The sequence below is a fragment of the Purpureocillium lilacinum genome (genome assembly GCF_023168085.1).
Source record: "Purpureocillium lilacinum CBS 284.36 DNA, scaffold_8, whole genome shotgun sequence".
Lineage (NCBI taxonomy): Eukaryota > Fungi > Ascomycota > Sordariomycetes > Hypocreales > Ophiocordycipitaceae > Purpureocillium > Purpureocillium lilacinum.
In genome coordinates this window covers 2,706,490-2,727,435 of record NW_027072118.1, presented here as the reverse complement: position 1 = coordinate 2,727,435, position 20,946 = coordinate 2,706,490, and the positions used below count along the sequence as shown (strand labels likewise).

Sequence of the window (20,946 nt, the reverse complement as noted above, 5' to 3'; positions counted from 1 at the left end):
AGCCCATCAAGCCCAGCCAGCGACCTTCACGCCGCCAGCTGCCTCCGCTGGGCGTCTCCCTGGTCGACATCCGCGTCAACAGCGCCGTCAACCGCAGTCAACCTCCGGTCAGCCCGACGGCTTCCATCTGCATGCAACCCGCTCAGCGAGGTGAGCGTGACTCGGGCGACCCTTTAGTAATCCTGCAGCTGCGCCTCGATGCGTCTCGACGGTGCCGCCCGCTGACTGGTGACCCGGGTCGGGTTGCTTCGTCGAGTCGCAGTCCCAGGATACCCCGGCTACCCTATACGCACCGCACCTCAATGAGTCTTGCTGTCGAGCTTCACATGTCTCGATGCATCTTCCGGCACGGAGCATGTTCGCCGCTGGGTTGATCAACGTCGGTGCCTCGACTCCTGCCCGCAGACCTGCGTCGACGGCCCCCAAGGCCGCCCGTGGCTTCAGCCCTATCAGCCGCAATACGGGCGGACCGGCCGACGCAGGCAATACGCAATGCAGCGTCAGCGGTCGGCGAGTGTCCGAGTCGGCGCATAAGCGGTGCGTTGCATCGATTGCTGACCCGTCGTTCATGTGGGCTCGTTTTCCCCTTCGGCGCCGGTCTCGCGTCGAGGCAGACCGGGATGCGGCGTTCCACGCTGGTGTGCGCCTAGCCGACCACATTCGAGATTGATAATCTCAGAATTGGACAGTCGGCAGATGCACGTGCTCGGGCAGCCAGGTCTTTTCGAGCCCTCCAGCTTCGTTCGACTGATGCTCAGGGGTACGACGCGCGTCATTCCGCGCTGTCGAGTTTGTCGCCATCGTGGACTCGCTCATTGGCCCGTCGCATCCATCGGATTCACCGCGTCACGGACCCGCGCCATGCCGAAACAGGTAAACGGGCTGGCTTCACTTTGCCAGCGTCTCTGGTTTCAGAGGCTTGATGGCGGTCGCGGCTGTGCTGGCGCGCGGCTCGCATTGAACCCGACCGGGTCGAACACGAAATAGGTAAACGACTTCGTCTTTGCAGGAATCGTCGACAATGGCCGCGAGGCAGAGGAGTTGGTATAAAGCTGGGCGACGGGATTGTCGCAGTCAACGACTCAACGGCATCACTTCAATTGACTGCCAGCTACGACCCAACTGACCAAAATGTCTACCGACGTCTGGATGTACAACCCCTCGCTCGCGCTCGCCATCCTCGGCAGCGTGGTGTACGGGGTCATCTTCATCGCCATCACCTACCTGACGTGGGTGCGCTACCGCTCGTGGTACTTTTCCGTCGTGGTCGTTGGCGCCGCCATCGAGGTGGCCGGCTACATCCTGCGCGCCTACTCGGCGAGCCACCGCTCCGAGCTGGTACGTCTACGGCCTCGCGACGACGAGCCTCGCTGACCATGCAGCCCCCGTTTGTCATGACGCTCACGTTTACGGTTCTCGCGCCTGTCCTGATCGCGGCCGGCAACTACCTGCTCATCAGCCGCCTCATCCGCGCCGTCCTCCCTCCTGCGCGCCACCGCGTGCTCGGCGTGCCGGGCCGGCGACTCACGCCCATCTTCGTTGCGTGCGACGTGGTCGCCTTCCTCGTCCAGGGCAACGGGTCCGGCATTGCCAGCAGCGACAACTGGACGGGGTCGACGGAACGCATCGGCCGGTACGTGCTCATCGGCGGGCTCGCGTTCCAGCTCGTCTCCTTTGGCCTCTTCCTCTGCGTGTTCCGCCGCTTCCACGTGCTGGCCAACCGGGAGACGGTGCCGGACGCGCCGCAAGGGTGGAGGCACGTCGTGCGCGCCGTCTATGTGTCGAGCGCTCTCATCATGGTACGCCGCCTGTCCGATCCGTCGAGCGAGCCTGACTAACATTGACAGATCCGGACCATCTACCGCGTGTGCGAGTTCGCCGAGGGCATGAACGGCTACGCCTTCCGGACCGAGTGGCTGTTCTGGGTCTTTGAGGCGCTGCCCATGGTCGGGGCCATCGGCGTCTTTTGCATCTGGCACCCGAGCCGGTACCTGGGCAAGGACGGCGCGGCTCCCAAGAAGGTGGCGTCGGACGAGGAGGTTGAGCTGACGGGCCGGCGCTGGTTTCGTCGTTCTTAAGGGGCGGACGGCACAAGTATCTAGCTGTTGGAATTATTATAGTGTTGGTTATTGTACAAACTGCTCCGCGCACTCTAGGCGCGGCATCTTGGCTCCTCCCTCCCGCCAGAAGCTCGTGTCGACGTCAAAGAGGCTCGTCAGGTTGCGCGCGAACTGCGCCGGCCACTCGGCGTAAGACCGCAGCTCCGGGGGCAGGCTCGCGTAAATGTCGCCGACCCAGACGCACACCATGACGTTGCGCGAGTCGTAGCGGTGCAGTCCCGCCGCCTCGGGCCGCCGCTCGTCGGTCCCTTCGACGCGTCCGGACATGATGCAGTCCAGCACCAGCATGTGCGCGATGACGAGGCGCGCCGTGTCGTTGCGCGGGTCCACAAACGAGGCGTACTCCTCCGCCGTCAGGTGGCCCAGCCGCTCGTACAGGAACGTGTGCTGGCGATAGCCTGGATCTGTCAGCTAGGCTCTCACCGTGCGGCACAACACTTACTCTCAGTCACATCGGTGTTGAAGGACCTGGCAATCTGCCGCATCATGGCCAGGTACTGCACCTCGGCGACGCTCTGGCACATGCGGCCCAGCCGCTCGAGGCTCGCGCAGAAGCCGTCCACCAGGTCCCCGTCGAGAAAGTGGTGCGGCTCGCGCGTGACGACCTCGACGGCGCGCTCGACGTACGACTCGCGCTCAAACGTGCGAAAGGCCGAAGAGCGAAACTCGTCGCCCACGAGGGACCCGACGAGGAAGCCTGCTGGTCAGCGGGCGAACACAGACGGTCAACACTAGGCACTTACACCCCCGCGTCATGGTGAGAAAGTCGTACAGCCCGTCAGGCATGTGCGCGGCCTGGTACGTCAGCGACAGGATGGCGGCGAACGCGGCGTCGACGTTGGCCGTCGTGTGCGGGCCCCGCGCGAGGAACTCGTTGAGCAGCTTGATGGCGGCGACGCGGTGCCGCAGCGCGTCCTTGACGTAGCCCGCCGGCGTGAGCAGGCTGAGGTGCGAGGCGCCGAGGCCCAGCATGGCGTGCACCAGAAATTCGTACTGCGGGCTCACGTTAGACGTGGTCGGCAGCTGCATGCTGGGGACGCCGCTCACCTCGTGGGACATTTGCGAGACGAGCTGCCAGACGGACCAGCCGCCGATGGGCAGCGGCGGGTACGCACAGAGGAGAAAATGCTGGAAGAAGCGCAGGTCGGACATGTCGAACGGGCCGGTGGACGTCGGCGCGGCGGCCGCGGACGGGAGGGGAGCCGGCGCCGGGGGCGTCACGGCGACGACGGGCCCGGCCCTGCCTCCGGCGTACTCGCATCCGAGGCCGAGGCGTCGGCACGGGCCGCACTCCGGGGCGACCTCGTCGCACTTGACCTTGCGGCGCTTGCAGTTGGGGCAGCCGGCGCGCGACTTGGTGTGGCCCTTGCGGGGGATCGGGCGGCGGCGGGACGTCGCCGCGTGGTCCGGCGTCGATGCGGAGCTGTTGCTGTCGGGCATGTTGATGCTGGTGATTGTCACGGTTGCAGCCAAATGCGCCTGGATGCGCTGCGTAGGGCTGATGTAGTCGGGCTCGGACCCATCACTCCGTCTTACGCCGCAGTGCCGACGCGGCACTGACGACGCTCACCGTGGCTCCAGCCAACCGGCTTCAATGGCGCTTCATTGGCATGACGTTCTATTTTCAACTCTAAAAGTCATTCTCGTCTACGCCCGACACAATGACATTGTTCACCTTGAGCACCATCCTGCACAGCTGCGTCGCCAGCTGCAGCTGCTGCTTCTTGCCAATCAGCGGGTCAATGACAAACGCCTCCTTCATGTCGTTGCTCCCCCGGCCCATGCAGTCGACGCCCAGCCTGCCGCGGCCGCCCTTGACCTGCTGGCTCTTGACCTCGGCCAGCGTCGAGATTGGGTTGAGGCCGCTGTTCTCGGCCAGCGCCATCGGCACGGCATCGAGCGCCTCGGAGAAGGCGCGCATCGCGTACTGCTCCAGGCCGGGTGTCTGCACAGCCGCGTCCTCGACGGCCAGCGAGCAGGCAATCTCGGCCGCGCCGCCGCCGTAGACGACGCGGTTGTCGCGGACCAGGTTGCGCACCACGCACAGCGCGTCGTGCAGCGACCGCTTCGCCTCGTCGATGATCTGACTGGTTAGCGAGGGTCGAAAGCCAAAGGGCGAAAGCCAAGGACGTAGGACTCACCATCTTGTTGCTGCCGCGGACAAACACGGTGACGGCGCGCGTGTTGGCGCACTCCTCGATGACGAGCATCTTCTCGCGCGTCGTGCCAAACGTCATCTCCCGGACCACGCCCGCGGAGCCCAGCTTCTCGGCCTTGAGGTCCTCGAAGCGCGGCACGATGCGGCCGTTGGTGGCGATGGCGATGAGCTCAATCTCCGGGCCGCCCACCCACCGCACAGCCGGCAGCTTGTTCTGCAGCAGCAGGTGGTTGGCCTCGTCGTCGAAGCCCCACTGGCAGATGGCCAGGTTGGCGCCCGTGTCCTTGATCTGCTGGATCATCTCGATGAACTTTTCCCGCTCGTAGTTTTGCAGCTTCTTGAACTCTTCGACGCTCGTAATGTCCAGGTGGTGCTTGGTCTTGGGCTTGGGCGGCTCGAACGCGCACGTCAGGATGGCAATCTTGGCGTCGCGGATCTCGGACGGCATCTGCGGGTGCGAAAAGTCCTTGTCGACGATGACGCCCTTGACCAGCAGCGAGTCCTCGAGCGCGCCGCCGACCTTGCCGTCGACCTTGATGAGCTCAAAGTCGACGTCCCGCCTCTCCAGGTCCGCGACCGACAGCACGGCGTCGACGGCAATGTTGGCGAACTGGTCGTGCGACTTGGACACAATCTTGCTGCCCAGGCTGGTCCGCGCCACCTTGACGAGGTTGGCCGTCTCCTCGCGCGAAAAGTCTATCGTGTCGGAGATCTTGTCGAGCTCGGCAATGGCGATGTCGCAGGCCTGGTCGTAGCCGTCGGCGATGCGGATGGGGTGGATGCCCTTGTCGATGAGGTCGGCGGCCTGCTCGAGCATGGCGCCGGCCAGGACGACGACGCCCGTGGTGCCGTCACCGATCTCGTCGTCCTGCGACTTGGACAGCTCCACGAGCAGCTTGGCCACGTGGTTGCTGACCTCCATTTGCTGCATGATGGTCGCGCCGTCGTTGGTCACCGTGATGTCGCCGTCGGAGGAGATGAGGATCTTGTCGAGGCCGCGCGGGCCAAGCGACGACTTGACCAGGTTGGCCACCGTCCGCGCGGCGAGGATGTGCGACTTGACGGCCTCATTTCCAAACTGCCGCTTCTTCTTCCCTTGGCTGTTTGCGGTCAGCGGTGAGCGGCGGCCGGGTTGGCCCTCTGAGGCGTCGGGAGGCACCTACTCTCTGACCACGATGAACGGGCGGCCCTGCTCGTCCTTGAGCACCTGGGCTGCTTCCTGTTAGCTGCGCACGCGAGACGGGGCGAGACACGCGGGACCGTGCGTACCGTTCGACACGTCCAGATCTATAGAGTCAGCGAAGCCTTCATCAGCGGCGCGGGGGACTTACTGAGCGACATTATGGCGGTGCGTAGAGATGCGGTGCTGAGAGAACATCGTGGAGCTGATTTTGATAGGGGCCCCTGCTGGCCCTGCCTGGGAGCTTGTGCGGCGGGAACATCTAAAGTCCGTGCCCCGCCAGCCCCTCCAAGCCCAAGCTGCCCCTCGTCGTCATCCGCCACCGAGCTACTGAACCACGTCAAGCTCTCGCCCAAGCACAACTGCCGACCGGTAGCTTTTGCCGTCGGTAAACCTTGTCCGGTGCGATCAACTGCGTATAAATTGATCTTGTTTCTGATCTTCCGACTTTTCGTCGGTCCAGGCAATTCGTCTGTCACTCGTTCTACTCATCCATCGGCACCATCGACCGACGACTCCACCGCTTCACATTCACCACCGTTAGTCATTCGAGCAGCTCGACTCACGAGCGTGCGTCAGGCAAGATGCCTGTCACCACGTACACCGAGGACGACCTCGTCGACCAGTACGACGAGTTCGAGGGCGACGACGACGAGCTGAGCCCCGAGGACAAGGTGGCCATGAGCGAGGCCACCGCCGCGGTGCAGCAGGTCCTCGGCGACCAGGTCACGGTCGCGCAGATCCAGGAGGCGCTATGGCACTACTACTACGACGTCGACAAGTCGGTCGCATACCTGCGGCGGACGTTCATCTCGCCCCCGAAGCCGGCACCCAAGAAGGTGGAAGCACCCAAGAAGCCAGAGGCCGCACCCAAAAAGGCAGAGGCCGCACCCAAGAAGCCAGAGGGTAAGTCGGGCGAATTCTCCTTTTCTGACGCACTCGGCCTGTTTGTGCGCGCCGGACGGGGGCGGGACACGGGCGACGCGCTGCGCGACTTCGACGACATGCCCTGGATGAACGTGCCGCGGCACCGCTTGGCGACCATGGTCCCGCCGCCGCGACTGGGCGGCCTGCTCGGCGGCGGCGAGCCCAAAATGTCCAAGCTGCAGGCACTGGCCGCGGCGCGCAAGAAGAAGACGGAGACGGCGCAGGCGGAGAGCGGCATGAAGCGGCTGTCCATTACGGACACGGAGCCGTCCAAGCGGCAAAAGAACTGGCCGCTACCTCGACCGCCGCTTGAGCAGCCGGCCCAGGCATCACCAGCTCAAGAATCGGAGACCCAAGCAGCAGAAGAAACATTGGAAGCCCAAGCACCGGCCGCCCAAACGCCAGACGCGCAAGCACCGTCATTAACGGCGCAGTCCCCGGCATCTCGGCCCGAGTTCGCAGCGCCGCCCGCCCCCCAGCCGTCCGCGTTTGCGCGCGCGCTCTTCGGACCGCCACCGCGCAGCAGGCCCGAGGTGTTTGCCATGCCCTACGCGTCTGCCCTTTCAGCCGAGGCGTTTGCCCAGCCGAGCCCCGACGACGTCGTGCTGGCCGCCCAGGCAAAAGGTAACTTGGCGAGACAAAGTAACGCGCTAATCTAATCGTGTCCAGCGGGCAAGCCGAAAAAGGAGCCGGCCAAGGCCAAGGACGTCGCCGAGGGCGTCGCCAAGCTCCAGGTCGACGTCCCTCCGCCCAAGAGCAAGGGGCTCGACGTGGTTAAGGAGTTTGAGAGCAGCGACAGCAAGCGGAGCACGAGCTTCGTGGTCGTTGGTGAGTCGTGACTGCCGACGCGTAATAGAGTCTCGACTGACCAAGCAGGACACGTCGACGCCGGCAAGAGCACGCTCATGGGCCGGTTGCTGGTGGAGCTCAAGTACGTGGAGCAGCGGACCGTCGACAAGTACCGGCGGCAGGCGGAAAAGTCGGGCAAGCAGTCGTTTGCGCTGGCGTGGGTCATGGACCAGGGCAGCGAGGAGCGCGACCGCGGCGTGACGATTGACATTGCGACGAACCACTTTGAGACGGAGAGGACCAAGTTTACGATACTGGATGCGCCGGGCCACCGCGACTTTGTGCCCAACATGATTGCCGGCGCCAGTCAGGCCGACTTTGCCATCCTCGTCATCGACGCCAACACGGGGGCCTACGAAAAGGGGCTCAAGGGCCAGACCAAGGAGCACGTGCTGCTGCTGCGGAGCCTGGGCGTGCAGCGGCTGATTGTCGCCGTCAACAAGCTCGACATGGTGGGGTGGTCGCGGGACCGCTTCAACGAGATTGCCGAGCAGGTCGGCGGCTTCCTGACGGGGTTGGGGTTCCAGGAAAAGTCCGTCACATTTGTGCCGATATCCGGGCTCAGCGGCGACAACGTCGGGCGCAAGATCGAGGACCCGGCGGCGTCATGGTACGGCGGGGCGACGCTGATGGAGGCGCTGGAGGAGGCGGTGCCGACGTCGACGCGGGCGCTGCGGAAGCCGTTCCGGATGGGCATCTCGGAGGTGTTCCGGTCGGCGCAGGGCACGGCGACGCTGGCGGGCCGGGTGGACTCGGGGACGGTGCAAGTGGGCGACTCGGTGCTGGTGCAGCCGAGCGGCGAGGCCGGCTACGTCAAGTCCATCATGGCGGATACGGAGGGCCGGGAGTGGGCGGTGGCCGGGCAGAGCGTCACGGTGGCGCTGACGAGCATCGACCCGGTGCACATCCGCGTGGGAGACATCCTGTGCGAGGCCAAGAACCCGATCCCCTGCGACGACACGTTTACGATGAAGGCTATGGCCTTTGAGCACGTCATGGTGATGCCGGTGGACCTACACCGCGGGCGGCTGCACGCGCCGGGGCAGGTGCAGACAATCCTGGCGACGCTGGACAAGGCGACGGGCGCCGTGATCAAGAAGAAGCCCAAGGTCGTGCAGCCGGGGGGAGTCGCGCGCCTGGTGATTAAGCTGGCGGCCAAGGTGCCGCTGGAGGCCGGGCAGCGGGTGGTGATTCGCAGCGGCGGCGAGACGATAGCCGCGGGGCTGCTGGAGTAGCGGATGTCGCTTAGATGAGATCCACGGACGCAATAGACGCCTCCAGGGTTCCTAGCAGCATCAAGCGGCGCATGAGCACCGACATTAACACGGTAGCGACATTGACACCGTCATGACCGACAAGCCAGCTGTCCATTTGCTGCGCTGGAATATTCCAGTGGCTGCCCTCCAGCGACCCTTGACCCGCAGTGACTCAATCAGTGGCGACTGGAGCGACCGTCCCCGGGCGAAATGCCGGCGCGCGAACCCCCGTGGCCAGTGCCGGCGGCGGCGCACAGTGCCAGGCACTGCCGATATAAATATGCACGCGCGGGCGGGCCGCCGGCCGCACAGTGCGCAGAGCAAGCGCCGTCACGTGGGGCGCCTACCGGTGGCGCGCCAGGCACCATTGGCCTTTTGTGCGCTCTGGACACCTCGACATTTCGACGCGACCCTTCATAAGCGCGGCCCCGTCTCCCTCCTCCCCCAACCATCCCAGATACCCTTCGTGAAAGCGAGGAAGCTCGCCCGGACGATTGCCTTTCCTTCTCCCCTGTCATTGCATTCCTTTTCCTTTCACAGAGTGATCGCCATGGCTCGATCACGGAGCTCGCTGGCCCTGGGCCTCGGGCTGCTCTGCTGGATTACCATGCTCTTTGCGCCCCTGGCCTTTGTCGGACAGGCGCAGGCGGACGACTCTGAAAACTACGGCACCGTTATTGGCATTGTGAGCGCCCCCGGCTGTGCGCGGATACAGGCCGCCTGCTAACCTACTCAGGATCTGGGAACTACATACAGCTGCGTCGGTGTGATGCAAAAAGGCAAGGTCGAGATTCTCGTCAACGACCAGGGCAACCGAATTACCCCCTCATACGTCGCCTTTACCGACGAGGAGCGTCTTGTCGGCGACTCGGCCAAGAACCAGGCCGCCGCCAACCCCACGAACACCATCTACGACATCAAGTGAGCCTCTCCCCTCTCATGCCATCGTGACTTGACTGACCGCCTAGGCGCCTGATTGGCCGCAAGTTCAACGAGAAGGAGGTGCAGGCCGACGTCAAGCACTTCCCCTACAAGGTTCTCTCCAAGGAGGGCAAGCCCATCGTCTCCGTCAAGGTCAATGGCGAGGACAAGAAGTTCACCCCCGAGGAGATTTCGGCCATGGTCCTGGGCAAGATGAAGGAGGTTGCCGAGTCGTACCTCGGCAAGAAGGTGACGCACGCCGTCGTGACGGTGCCCGCCTACTTCAACGTAAGTCTTGCGCTTCAAGAATGGAGAGCGTTGCTGACCCTCGCAGGACAACCAGAGACAGGCCACCAAGGACGCCGGCATCATCGCCGGCCTCAACGTCCTGCGCATCGTCAACGAGCCCACGGCCGCCGCCATCGCGTACGGCCTGGACAAGACGTCGGGCGAGCGCCAGATCATCGTTTACGACTTGGGCGGTGGTACCTTTGACGTGTCACTTCTGTCCATCGATAACGGCGTGTTCGAGGTGCTGGCCACGGCCGGTGACACCCACCTGGGTGGCGAGGACTTTGACCAGCGCGTCATCAACCACTTTGCCAAGTCTTACAACAAGAAGAACGGCGTGGACATCACCAAGGACCTCAAGGCCATGGGCAAGCTCAAGCGCGAGGCTGAAAAGGCCAAGCGCACGCTGTCGTCGCAGATGAGCACGCGCATCGAGATCGAGGCCTTCTTCGAGGGCAAGGACTTCTCCGAGACGCTGACGCGCGCCAAGTTTGAGGAGCTCAACATGGACCTCTTCAAGAAGACGCTCAAGCCCGTCGAGCAGGTGCTCAAGGACGCCAACGTCAAGAAGGCCGAGATCGACGACATTGTGCTCGTCGGCGGCTCCACGCGTATCCCCAAGGTGCAGTCCCTGATCGAGGAGTACTTTAGCGGCAAGAAGGCGTCCAAGGGCATCAACCCCGACGAGGCCGTCGCGTTCGGCGCCGCCGTCCAGGCCGGTGTTCTGTCTGGCGAGGAGGGCACCGAGGAGATTGTGCTCATGGACGTGAACCCGCTGACCCTGGGCATCGAGACCACGGGCGGCGTCATGACCAAGCTGATTCCCCGCAACACCCCCATCCCCACGCGCAAGAGCCAGATCTTCTCCACGGCCGCCGACAACCAGCCCGTGGTCCTGATCCAGGTCTACGAGGGCGAGCGCTCGCTGACCAAGGACAACAACCTCCTCGGCAAGTTTGAGCTGACCGGCATTCCCCCGGCCCCCCGCGGCGTCCCCCAGATCGAGGTGTCGTTCGAGCTCGACGCCAACGGCATCCTCAAGGTCTCGGCTCACGACAAGGGCACCGGCAAGCAGGAGTCAATCACCATCACCAACGACAAGGGCCGACTCACCCAGGAGGAGATCGACCGCATGGTCGCCGAGGCCGAGAAGTACGCCGAGGAGGACAAGGCCACGCGCGAGCGCATCGAGGCCCGCAACGGACTGGAGAACTACGCCTTTAGCCTCAAGAACCAGGTCAACGACGCCGAGGGTCTTGGCGGCAAGATTAGCGACGAGGAGAAGGAGACTGTGAGTACTCGTGCAACCGTTGATAATTATGAACACTGCTGACCACTAGCCAGATCCTGGACGCCGTTAAGGAGGCCACTGAGTGGCTCGAGGAGAGCGGTGCCGAGGCTACGGCCGAGGACTTTGAGGAGCAAAAGGAGAAGCTGTCCAACGTGGCGTACCCCATCACCTCCAAGATGTACCAGGGCGCCGGCGGCGAGAAGGGCGAGGACGACCAGGACTTCCATGACGAACTGTAAATGATAGAATGCGTGCGGCGGCAGCCGTGTACAGTAGCAATAGAGCTGCGGTGTGAAAGTAAATGACCTATCTGACACATCTGACCCTTGCGTGAGACGCTCACGTGACAGCGCGGCAACGTGGCATCGCGCACGGTGAGCGACGCGCCCCGACTCGATGACGCACCTGCGCTGGTCGCTGCCCACCGTGAACATTTTCCATTGCCCGCCAATTGTGCGCCAATTGCAACGGCCATGGCACGAAAGCGCGCGGCACCGGACAGCGAGCGGCGGCGCTCGGGGCGCATCGCCAGCACGCCCAAGAAGAGCTCGTACTTTGAGGACTCGGACGAGATGCCGCCGAGGAAGCGCGGGCGCCCCAGCAAGTCCAGAGCGAAGCAGGAGAGCGACGAGGAGGAGAGCGAAGCTCAATTCGAGGAACAGGAAGACGACGACGAAGAGGAAGAGGAGGACGATGATGACGCCCCGCGCAAGGTGCAAATCATTCCCCTCGAAAAGATGCGCGGCACCGGGGGCGTCGAGTACGAGGACCACAAGCTGCACCGCAACACGCTGCTGTTTCTGCGCGACCTCAAGGCCAACAACAAGCGCACCTGGCTCAAGAGTACGTGTTTTCAATTATTCCTTGGCCATGCGCGCCCATTCTGACAATGCCAGGCCACGACGACGAATACCGGCGCGCGCTCAAGGACTGGAACTCGTTTGTAGAAGCCTCGACGGCGACGCTGCTGGGCATCGACGAGACGGTGCCCGACCTGCCGGTCAAGGACGTGGTGTTCCGGATCCACCGCGACGTGCGCTTCAGCAAGGACCCGACGCCGTACAAGCCGCACTTCAGCGCGGCGTGGTCGCGGACGGGGCGCAAGGGCCCGTACGCGTGCTACTACGTGCACTGCGAGCCGGGGGCGTCGTTTGTGGGCGGCGGGCTGTGGCACCCGGAGGCGGGCGCCGTGGCGAGGCTGCGGCGGAGCATCGACGCGCACCCGCGGCGGTGGCGGGCGGCGCTGGGCGAGGGCGAGTTCCGGCGCGTCTTCTTTCCGCGCGTGCAGCAGGGCAAGGGCAAGGGCGGCGACGAGGCAATGGTCAAGGCGTTTGCGGCGCGCAACCAGGAGAATGCGCTCAAGAAGCGGCCGATGGTGGGTGCTCTTGTGTTCCCGGATGTCGCCTTGTGTGGGTGAGGGACACTGACTGACGGACGCAGGGCTATGAGGTCACGCACCCGGACATTGAGCTGCTCAAGCTGCGCAACTTTACGGTGGGGAGCAAGATTGACGCCGAGACGCTGACGCGCGACGACGCGCAGGAGAAGCTGGGGGAACTGCTGGGCGGGCTACACTCGTTTGTGCGTGCTCGACGGCGATGTGATGCGTGCGTGGTGCTGACGTGCGCAGGTTACGTTTCTGAACAGCATCGTGATGCCGGATGCGCGGCTGGGCGATGACGACAGTGATGATAGCGAGTCTGATGAGGACGGCGAGCAAGGGCACGACGACGGGGAGGAACAGCAGGAGGACGGCGAGGAGGACGAGGACGATGACGAAGGCGAAGACGGAGAGCAATAACGGCCGCATTCACATTACGCATCGCGAATAGCTAGCTACGCACAGCCGCACACATTCAGCAGCGCCACGCTCGGGTCGTGGTCGCTCGTCTGCCCCTTGAAGTTCTGCCAAGTGTTGACGTGCAGGTGCTCGACGCGGGCGCCGCGGCCGAGCGCGGGGCTCACGTACATGTGGTCGAGGGCCTGGCTGTTCATGTCAAAGAGGTAGGTGTAGCGCTCCTCGGGGGCCAGGCCGGCCAGCTCGTCGAGGTCGCGCAGCCCGGAGCGCTCGGCGAAGACGCGCATGGGCTGCACCTGCGTGAACTCGTTGAAGTCGCCGGCGGCGATGACCCGGGCGCGCGGGTCCTGCTTGAGGATGGCGGCGATGAAGTCCTGCGCCGTGTTAGCTGCGTGGTCGGCTGCCAGACAGAGTCAGCCAAGTGGGTGTTCTCACCGCGGTAATGGTCGCCTGCTCGGTGCGCTTCTCGACGCCCTTGTTGACGGGCGGGCGGGCGTCGCCGTGCAGCGTCGTGGACCCGCCCTTGCTGCCGAAGTGCACGTTGACGGTGAAGAAGGTCTTGTGGGTGCCCTTGACGGTGCGCCAGGCGGCGGCGACGGGCTTGCGGCTGTCGTCAAAGGCGGCGTTGGCGGGCTGGATGCGGCCCGGGTTGAACTTGAGGGCGGGCCCGGGCAGCACCTCGTTGGCGTCGAGGCTGCCGCCCTGGCGCGGCTCGTGCAGCTCGACGACGTCCGGGCGGTAGAGGTAGGCGCAGCGGATGTTGCCGCCGGGCTGGCCGCCGTCCTTGCCGTCCTGGGGCTCGACCTCTGCAAAGGCGTAGGCGACGCCCGAGGCGGCCTCGATGCCGCGGGTGAGGGTCGAGAGCGTCAGGTTGGCCGAGACGACGCCGTCGTTGGCGGCGCCCGAGTTGTCCTGCACCTCCTGCAGGAAGACGAGGTCCGGGAGGCGCAGCTCGTTGACGATCTGGTCGACGACGCGGGGCAGGTGCGCCGAGTCCGGCGCCAGGTTCTCGGCGTTGTAGTCGGCGACGGTGATGCCCCTGCAGGAGCCGCGGCTGGCGAGCGACGTGGCGGGGAACTCGGCCGAGGCGTTGCGCTGGGGGACGAGGCGCGTCAGCGGCAGGATGCGGTAGAAGCCAAACGCGTTGGACACGACGCCCGTCACGTCGCCGACGAAGTCGCCCATCTTGGTGTCCGTCGGGTTGGCGGAGCCGTCGAGCGGCGTGCCGACGACAATGGTCTCAGGGTTGGCGTCTGCGCGTTGGGCGGCTCGTCAGCTGTTGATGCTCGGGCCGAGAGGGCTTCAATGCTCGACTTCAAGCGCTTCCTCGCTTTGCCGGCAGCAGCTCGGATAGCCAAGCCTGCAACAAAGGGCCGACAAGACAAAAAAACTCACCGCCATCGAGCATTGTGACGCCGCCGTGGCCGTTGACGCCCGTGACGGCCCAGTCGCCGCGCACCCAGACGTCGCCGTACTGGTTCGGGCGGCTGGTAAGGTAGGCATCCTTCACGGTAACGAGCTCGCCGACGAGGCTCTCCCAAAAGTCGAGCCCGTAGGCGGTCGGGTCGAGCTTGGGGTTGGCGCCCGAGACGGTGCCCGCGGCGTTGGGCACGCCAAAGACGCCGCCCGCGTCGAGGCTCGAGAAGTCGCGCGTCGGCGGCGGCAGCGTGTCCTTGCCGACGACGAGCGGCGCGACGGCGTTGCCCGACGAGACGACGACGACGTTGGTCGGGTTGGTGAGCTCGGTGAGGTAGATGTAGTCCTTGTTGGACCTGGATGAGTGTCAGCTGAAGTGTGCCTGGCCGTGTGATCCAAGAGACAAAATGCCCGCCCGTGTGTAGGGCCACGCACCTGTACTCCTTGACGAGCCCGCTGAGCGTCACCACGTCGCCGACCTTGGCCGTCTTGACGAGGGAGCTGCTAAACACAAACAGCCCCTCCGAGGTGGCTGGGCTGTCGTCCGGGGCGGTGCTGCGCAGGTAGATGCCCGTCTTGGAGGTGGCCGTCACCAGGCCCGTCACGTTGGCCACGTCCTTGTCCTGAAAGGGCGAGAGGAAGCGGTCGCCGTTGATCTCGGCAATGGCGACGGCGGCGACGGCAGCGGGGGCCGCGAGGGCCGCGAGGGCGAGCATGGGCGACTTCATGGCGGAGGCTCGACGCGACGTGCCGCTTGTCGATTGACGCGGCGACGAGGCCGTCCGCGGGCGGGCTCATCCTTTTGTGTCCGCCGCGCACCGGCCGAGGCCGCCCATCGCGGTCGGCGTCGATATCCACGTCAATCGATAACCGCGTCGGCCTGCAGGTCGCTTCGGGCGGCCTGCCTGTAGGCGGCGGCGCTGAGTGCACGTTGAAGCCGTCGCCAAGCCCCCGCCAGGCCGGATTCTGCAGGTCCCACGGCGGGCTCATTGGCCTGGGACCGCACGTGCTGCACAGGCGAGGTCTAGACACCACCCGCGGCCATCCATGCAGCCAAAAGGGCAGCGTAGCCTACGATGCAATGTGCGCGGCCGAGCAGTCGGCCTGCTTGCCGGATTGGCTACCGACGCCCCGGACACCACGTGTTGACGGACACTCCTTGGGAACCATGCGCAGCGTCTATAAATGCTGACAAGGGGGCCTCGCAGCTCTCCCATCCCTTGCGTCGGGCTCTACAGCTGCGGCTCCACCGGTACAGAGTGTCCAACTCGCCTCTCTCTCACGCTTCGCTCGGAGAATAAACAGAATGCAACGCAACCAGTCCAAATCAAAACGCCGATTCGCCCGGCCTGCCTCTATCGGCTCGGCCCCGCCACCGCCTTCTCCTTGCCCTTGCCGTTGCCAGCGGGCAAGTCTAGGTCCCTGTACAAATTCCACTCATAAATGTAGTTGATGACGTCGTCGGGTATTCTGAGAGAGAGTCAGCACCAGACGATGAAGAGTTGGGGGTCAATGCACGCACAGGTAATCGATGCTCATGTCGCGCTTCAGTAGCAGGCGCACCTTGGTGCTGCTTATGTCGTTGGTCACGACCTGGCGGATGACGTGAATGTTCTTCTCCCACTGCTTCAGGCTGGCCAGGGCCGAGTCGAGCTCGGTGCCGGTGCGCTCCAGCACAAAGACGCCAAAGTTACCGAGGATGTGGTCGACGTCGCGCGCGTCCCACACCTCGGGCGTGCTGATGGTCTGGATCAGGTCGGCGCCCGCCAGCAGCACAATCTTGGCCGGCTTGCGCGTGCCGTCGGAGCACTCGACGCCGCCCATGACGTGGTTGATCTCGTAGTCAAAGTGGTCGAGCACCCGGGCCGTGGGGATGTATGTCGGATTCTCCGCCTCCCACGGGTCCACCATGAGCCACTTGGACGTGTTCTCCGTCGCCAGCTCGCACATGCGCACGCGGTGGTGCGCCGGCGCGAGGCCCTTTTTCTTGTAGGCGTCGGACACGGGCGACAGGTAGCCGCCGATGACGTCGAAGCCTGGGTGGTTGTCGTCTCGTGTCAGCTTGTATTTGCGTTTACGGGGGAGCGGACCGGGGGTTGGCTGCCTACCTTCGTTGCGGCAATGGTCGCGGGCCATGGGGAACATGCGCAGGTGCAAAAACGTTATTGGGGAGACTGCGGGCGTGTCAGTTTGCGGGAGCTCCGCTGCGGGAAGCGGCCGGGGCCTACATGATCCGCAGGCGACGAGGACGAGCGGCACGCGGCCGGGGTCGCAAGTGCGTCGCAGCCGGTGCGAGGGAAACGTGTACCCGGCGGGCGTCATGCGCCTGACAAAGTCAAAGTCGGCCATTGCGTTCGGTCGATCGGTCGGCGGACGGGACGGGGAGGGTGATGCTGGGCGCTGCAGCGGCGGCGGCGGGCGGATGACGACTACGGCATGGGGCCGCGGGCGAGGGGTAAAACTGAGGTGGGCGGTTCCGGCGGCCGGTGTCGCTGCGGCGGGCGGTTCCAGTGGACGGTGGTGACGCGGGGCGCTTGGGCGGAGGGACCGCGGCCGGGTCGGGTCGGGTCGGGATGGGTCAAGGCTCAATTGCAGGCGAGCGCGGCTCAGCTGCGTCGGCCTCGGCGACGACCAAAGGGATGGCGGCGTCGATGAGGCGATTGATGGGCGCTGGGGGGGACGACGATGATGGAGGAGGCAGGTTTGAAGAGTCTCGCGGTGCGGATCTGCCGCTCTGGGCGACTAAATGGAATGGATGGGTCCGGCCCAGGCAGGCGGGCGAGCACCTCATTCATGCAAGCGGGCAGGCCTTGTCGCCTGCGCCTTGGGGCCTGGGGCCTCTGGGGCCTGGAGGCTGCCTGCGGCGTTCGCTGCGGGTGGGGCGGGGCCAGCGTGGTGCGGCGAGCTTCCCGGGCGGCATTGATGCCCTGATTGGCAACGGATGTATTATGTATGAGCAGTTGACCCCCCGCTTTCCCTAATCAGGCAGTACTACGGCCATTAAAGCGTGACGGTACACTTTAAAAGGAGGACCGAGCTGTGTTTACGAGCACCTACTTAGGTATTCCCTTGACTATTCAACGATGATAGTAATGATTCCCTTGATGCCATCCTTCGCGAAGACGATGGCCAGTGCCAACTGCTGCGTCAATCCTCAACTATAGCAACGGCGTGCTCGGTGGATGTGTCAGCTTGCTTTGTGTGAATAGCCTCACAGCCAACGGCCCTGCATTGTGCCAGCAAGCCAAGTCAGCCACCTATTTTGAGCGGCAGAACCAACAAGCAGCGCGACAACGTGCGAGCCGGCGGCCACTTGCAGCAGACCGGTCAACCGCAGCCCGGTAGCACAGCGCAGCCGGCTCTGCAAGTGAGGTCGCGCATCAGCCACCCGGGCTCTGCAGCTGAAACGTCGACGACCACCGACGTGCCTGCCGAACTTGCCCGCTGCTGAACGTGACACCGCTTGAATTGACGTCGTGCCGAGCAGCTATTCGCTGGCGGGGCGCGTCGGCGCCGCTGGATGCGTCGCCTCATGTCCGCGACATATACTTGGTACACAAGTGTAGAGACGTCTTGCATCGGCCTATAAGGCAGCCGCAGTGTGAGAGCACCCTCAGCTCACTTGCCCGGCAGGCCGGTTGGGACAGACGGAAAATACCCCGGCTGAGAGGCTCGCTCGCGATCTCGCTTCGCCGCTTCAGCCTGGCGCTTCTTGAGCTGGCGTTGCTGATAGAATGCGCTGAACCTCTTGTCAGCGGCAACTGCGTGGCATGTGCGAGGGGCATACCTCTTGAGCTCAAACACTCGCGGCTCCTCCTCCTGGGGAGTTGATGTGCCTTCATCCTTCTATCATGCCTCTTATCAGCATCGCTCATATGAGGATGGGGTTGGCTTGGGTTCACTCACCTCTTTGCCGTCCTTGTCCTTATCCGTGGCCTTGTCGTCCTTGTCCTTGTCGTCTTTACTGTCCTTGTCTTTGTCCTTTTCCTTGTCCTTGTCCTTGTCTTCCTTCTTCTTCGCCTCCTTGTCCTTCTTCCTTTGCTGCCTCTCCTCGTACTCCTTCTTCAGCTTCTCCGTCTCCTCGGCCAATTCCTTCTCCCGCTTGGCCTTGACGGCCTCCTCGTCAATCTTGGGCGTGGCAAAGTTCCTGTCCTTGAGGTGCACCGGACACACGTAAAAGAAGTCCTGGTGGGCAGAGATGAAGCGTCAGGCCGCGATCGTGAGGCCGCCCGAGACTATGCGTACCTTCTTATCGGGCGTGATGAGCACCGACGTGCTCGGCTTGTAGCAAATGTCGCATGCCCTGGCCGACGCCTCTGCGACCTTGCGATGGGTATACACGTTTGGGAATGCCGCGGCCATTTTCGCTCACTTGCCCGTGCTCGATCGCCTGCGGCGGCAAAGGCCGTGCTGTAGCTCCTCGTCGTCGAGACGGGGGGCGCGGGGTCCGCTGGGCGAGTCGCAGCGAGGCGTCAAAGCCAAAGGCCGGCGAATTGAGAGCCTGTTGGTTCAGCGGTGACGTTCAATTGGAGCTGCGCCGATGACTCAGCATGCCGTCACGTCTGTCAAAGCCCAGCTCGGCGCGTCTGAGCTTTTACGAGCAACGCCATCACCAGGCACCCATCCAATTCTGCGCAACCGGATTCCGCTTGCGACCGGGAGGGAGACGCTTCGGCTCCGAAGGGACACACGGCAATCCAGCGACAATGGCTGCGGCGCTCGACTCGCAGCGCCTGGGCGCCATCTTCCAGGCCCGCCCCGACATCCTCGACGGCATCAAGCGGGCCGCAGGTGCGTCGTGGCCGTTGATATGGTTCAGGCCGAGGAGCCGACCCGCTGACTTGCCCCTGCAGACTCCCCGGGCCGAATTGCCCTCTTCAACGAGATTGCGAGCCACGTATACGACCAGCTGCACGACGCAGGCGAACCCGCCCAGAAGCGACGGCGCTTAGACGCCAGCCAGGCCAACGGGGCGAATGGAGCTGCCACGCCGATCAAAGGCAACGCGGCTGACGAGGACGTGCTACTGGTGGTCAAGGAGATCTCCGTCTCTGCGCCCCAGCGGAAAAAGTTTGAACTGTGCCTGACGCCCAACTTTCTCTACGCCCGCGCCCCAGGCACCACGGCCCCTATTCCGAGCATCACATATGCGTGGACAGACATTGGTCCGTAGCCCGTCATCGTACAACAGATCCATCTGCTAATATTCCACAGAGTATGCTTTTTACCTTCCTGTCCCGGACAAGGCGCAGGTCCAGCACAATTACGTCTTCTTCCCCAAGGACACGTGCCTGCCATCCAAGACGAACCCGCCCACGGCTGAGCCCCTGGTATTCACCGTCCCTGCGACGCCACCCAAGGAGGGCACCATCGGCGGCAGCGAGGCTGGTCAGGCGGCCGCCGTGTCGGACACGTACCGGTCGCTCTTCCACTGGGCCTTTGGCCGACGGCTCAGGGCTGCGGGCAGCTCCGTCAAGGTCGTGTCCGCGGACCCCAACAAGTTCCACAGCGTGATCCGGCAGGCGCAGCGGCCCAACGAGCGGGCCGTGCACGTGGCCGGCTTCCGCGGCTCCAAGGACGGCTTCCTCTTCTTCCTCGAGAACGGCATCCTGTGGGGTTTCAAGAAGCCGCTCATCTTCATCCCGCTCAACCGTATCGCCGCCATCAGCTACACCAACATCCTCCAAATCACCTTCAACATCGTCGTCGAGGTCTTTTCCAGCGAGGGCGAGGCCGACGAGGAGCTCGAGTTTGGCATGCTCGATCAGCAGGACTACGGCGGCATCGACGACTATATCAAGCGTAACCGTCTGCAGGACCGCAGCATGGCCGAGCAGCGAAAGGGCAAGCTGCAGCTGGCCGAGAACCGCGCCGCGAAGAAGGAGGGCGGTGACGCTGCGGCGGCGGAGAACGGCATGACGGAGCTCGAGCGCGCGCAGGTCGAGGCCGAGGGGGAACTTCAGGACGACGAGGACGAGGATGAGGAAGACTACGACCCGGGCAGCGACGGAGAAAGCGAGGGGTCAGGGTCCAGCGACGACGACGATGATGACGACGACGACGATGAAGATGACGAAGATGATGAAGGAGACGGAGACGAGGGTGGTGAGGAGGAAGAGGGCGAGGAGGAGGAGCAGCAAGGCGAAGACGCCGAGGAAGAGGAAGAGGAGGAAGAGCAGCCGCCAGAGCCCCCGAAGCCCCAAAAGCCCACCAAAAAGGAAAAGCCAGCACCGCCGGCAGCCGCGTCGCAAGTGCCCGTCCGGCAGGGCTGGGCGACGGTCAGGAACCCGCCCGCGCGGCACGCCGACGACCTGGACATGGACGAGGAGTTTGACGTGGTGGGGTGAGGGGGAGCAGCCGCCGTCAATGTACATCCGGGGCGCGTGTCACGATAAAGGGGCGTATGGGGTTCGTGGAGTCGATGTGCTTGCTTCTTTGTTAGGTAGTTCGTTACATGTCCGTTACATGTCTGTCGAATAATAGACAAGATGCAAAGACAAGCCGTCTGTCCGACTCGAGACTCGCCGTGATGCCTCATATTTGACTACATCCCTGCCTGCCTAGTTGCCAACTGGGCTCTCGCTCCACGGTGGAACCATCACATTTCACAGAGGGCCAGAGTGTCTTGATTCTCATGTCATTACTATATACTTGCGTGTAGACGCTTCCGTCTTGTGCGGCGCAATAAATAAAAAAAAGAGAGAAAGGGGAACAATGAACCATTTTTGGCTGTACAAGA

General features: G+C 64.0%; 10 protein-coding genes across 10 annotated transcripts; 5 read left to right on the top strand and 5 right to left on the bottom strand.

Annotated features, from left to right (window-relative positions):
* Nucleotides 1-1,131: 1,131 nt before the first annotated feature.
* PLICBS_010549 (uncharacterized protein) lies at nucleotides 1,132-2,078 on the top strand (the record flags this gene model as incomplete). Its single annotated transcript, XM_018326322.2, has 3 exons — nucleotides 1,132-1,338; nucleotides 1,383-1,799; nucleotides 1,848-2,078. 3 exons carry the CDS (start codon nucleotides 1,132-1,134, stop codon nucleotides 2,076-2,078), a joined length of 855 nt encoding a protein of 284 aa, XP_018174639.1.
* A 48-nt stretch (nucleotides 2,079-2,126) lies between these two features.
* Nucleotides 2,127-3,560, bottom strand: PLICBS_010548 (uncharacterized protein; the record flags this gene model as incomplete). The annotated part of the gene is made up of 3 exons (XM_018326323.2): nucleotides 2,127-2,518; nucleotides 2,563-2,817; nucleotides 2,864-3,560. The coding sequence occupies 3 exons, from the start codon at nucleotides 3,558-3,560 to the stop codon at nucleotides 2,127-2,129; spliced, it is 1,344 nt and encodes a 447-aa protein (XP_018174640.1).
* Nucleotides 3,561-3,750: 190 nt separating this feature from the next.
* Nucleotides 3,751-5,619, bottom strand: PLICBS_010547 (T-complex protein 1 subunit epsilon; the record flags this gene model as incomplete). Its single annotated transcript, XM_018326324.1, has 5 exons — nucleotides 3,751-4,203; nucleotides 4,262-5,378; nucleotides 5,442-5,490; nucleotides 5,548-5,565; nucleotides 5,610-5,619. 5 exons carry the CDS (start codon nucleotides 5,617-5,619, stop codon nucleotides 3,751-3,753), a joined length of 1,647 nt encoding a protein of 548 aa, XP_018174641.1.
* A 423-nt stretch (nucleotides 5,620-6,042) lies between these two features.
* On the top strand, nucleotides 6,043-8,469 carry PLICBS_010546 (Hsp70 suppressor, GTPase facilitates ribosomal subunit dissociation; the record flags this gene model as incomplete). The annotated part of the gene is made up of 3 exons (XM_018326325.2): nucleotides 6,043-7,009; nucleotides 7,055-7,213; nucleotides 7,262-8,469. 3 exons carry the CDS (start codon nucleotides 6,043-6,045, stop codon nucleotides 8,467-8,469), a joined length of 2,334 nt encoding a protein of 777 aa, XP_018174642.2.
* Nucleotides 8,470-9,040: 571 nt separating this feature from the next.
* On the top strand, nucleotides 9,041-11,232 carry PLICBS_010545 (ATPase with role in protein import into the ER; the record flags this gene model as incomplete). Its single annotated transcript, XM_018326326.2, has 5 exons — nucleotides 9,041-9,175; nucleotides 9,227-9,411; nucleotides 9,459-9,699; nucleotides 9,746-10,993; nucleotides 11,047-11,232. The coding sequence occupies 5 exons, from the start codon at nucleotides 9,041-9,043 to the stop codon at nucleotides 11,230-11,232; spliced, it is 1,995 nt and encodes a 664-aa protein (XP_018174643.1).
* A 234-nt stretch (nucleotides 11,233-11,466) lies between these two features.
* PLICBS_010544 (uncharacterized protein) lies at nucleotides 11,467-12,794 on the top strand (the record flags this gene model as incomplete). Its single annotated transcript, XM_065601948.1, has 4 exons — nucleotides 11,467-11,836; nucleotides 11,890-12,368; nucleotides 12,434-12,574; nucleotides 12,624-12,794. The coding sequence occupies 4 exons, from the start codon at nucleotides 11,467-11,469 to the stop codon at nucleotides 12,792-12,794; spliced, it is 1,161 nt and encodes a 386-aa protein (XP_065458020.1).
* Nucleotides 12,795-12,829: 35 nt separating this feature from the next.
* PLICBS_010543 (uncharacterized protein) lies at nucleotides 12,830-14,935 on the bottom strand (the record flags this gene model as incomplete). Its single annotated transcript, XM_018326327.2, has 4 exons — nucleotides 12,830-13,165; nucleotides 13,227-14,044; nucleotides 14,187-14,563; nucleotides 14,643-14,935. The coding sequence occupies 4 exons, from the start codon at nucleotides 14,933-14,935 to the stop codon at nucleotides 12,830-12,832; spliced, it is 1,824 nt and encodes a 607-aa protein (XP_018174644.2).
* A 627-nt stretch (nucleotides 14,936-15,562) lies between these two features.
* PLICBS_010542 (uncharacterized protein) lies at nucleotides 15,563-16,556 on the bottom strand (the record flags this gene model as incomplete). Its single annotated transcript, XM_018328846.2, has 4 exons — nucleotides 15,563-15,677; nucleotides 15,730-16,243; nucleotides 16,316-16,381; nucleotides 16,436-16,556. The coding sequence occupies 4 exons, from the start codon at nucleotides 16,554-16,556 to the stop codon at nucleotides 15,563-15,565; spliced, it is 816 nt and encodes a 271-aa protein (XP_018174645.1).
* A 1,269-nt stretch (nucleotides 16,557-17,825) lies between these two features.
* Nucleotides 17,826-18,569, bottom strand: PLICBS_010541 (uncharacterized protein; the record flags this gene model as incomplete). Its single annotated transcript, XM_018328847.1, has 4 exons — nucleotides 17,826-17,946; nucleotides 17,995-18,053; nucleotides 18,114-18,392; nucleotides 18,453-18,569. 4 exons carry the CDS (start codon nucleotides 18,567-18,569, stop codon nucleotides 17,826-17,828), a joined length of 576 nt encoding a protein of 191 aa, XP_018174646.1.
* Nucleotides 18,570-18,913: 344 nt separating this feature from the next.
* Nucleotides 18,914-20,554, top strand: PLICBS_010540 (uncharacterized protein; the record flags this gene model as incomplete). The annotated part of the gene is made up of 3 exons (XM_018326328.2): nucleotides 18,914-18,998; nucleotides 19,061-19,372; nucleotides 19,422-20,554. 3 exons carry the CDS (start codon nucleotides 18,914-18,916, stop codon nucleotides 20,552-20,554), a joined length of 1,530 nt encoding a protein of 509 aa, XP_018174647.2.
* Between the last annotated feature and the right edge of the window lie 392 nt (nucleotides 20,555-20,946).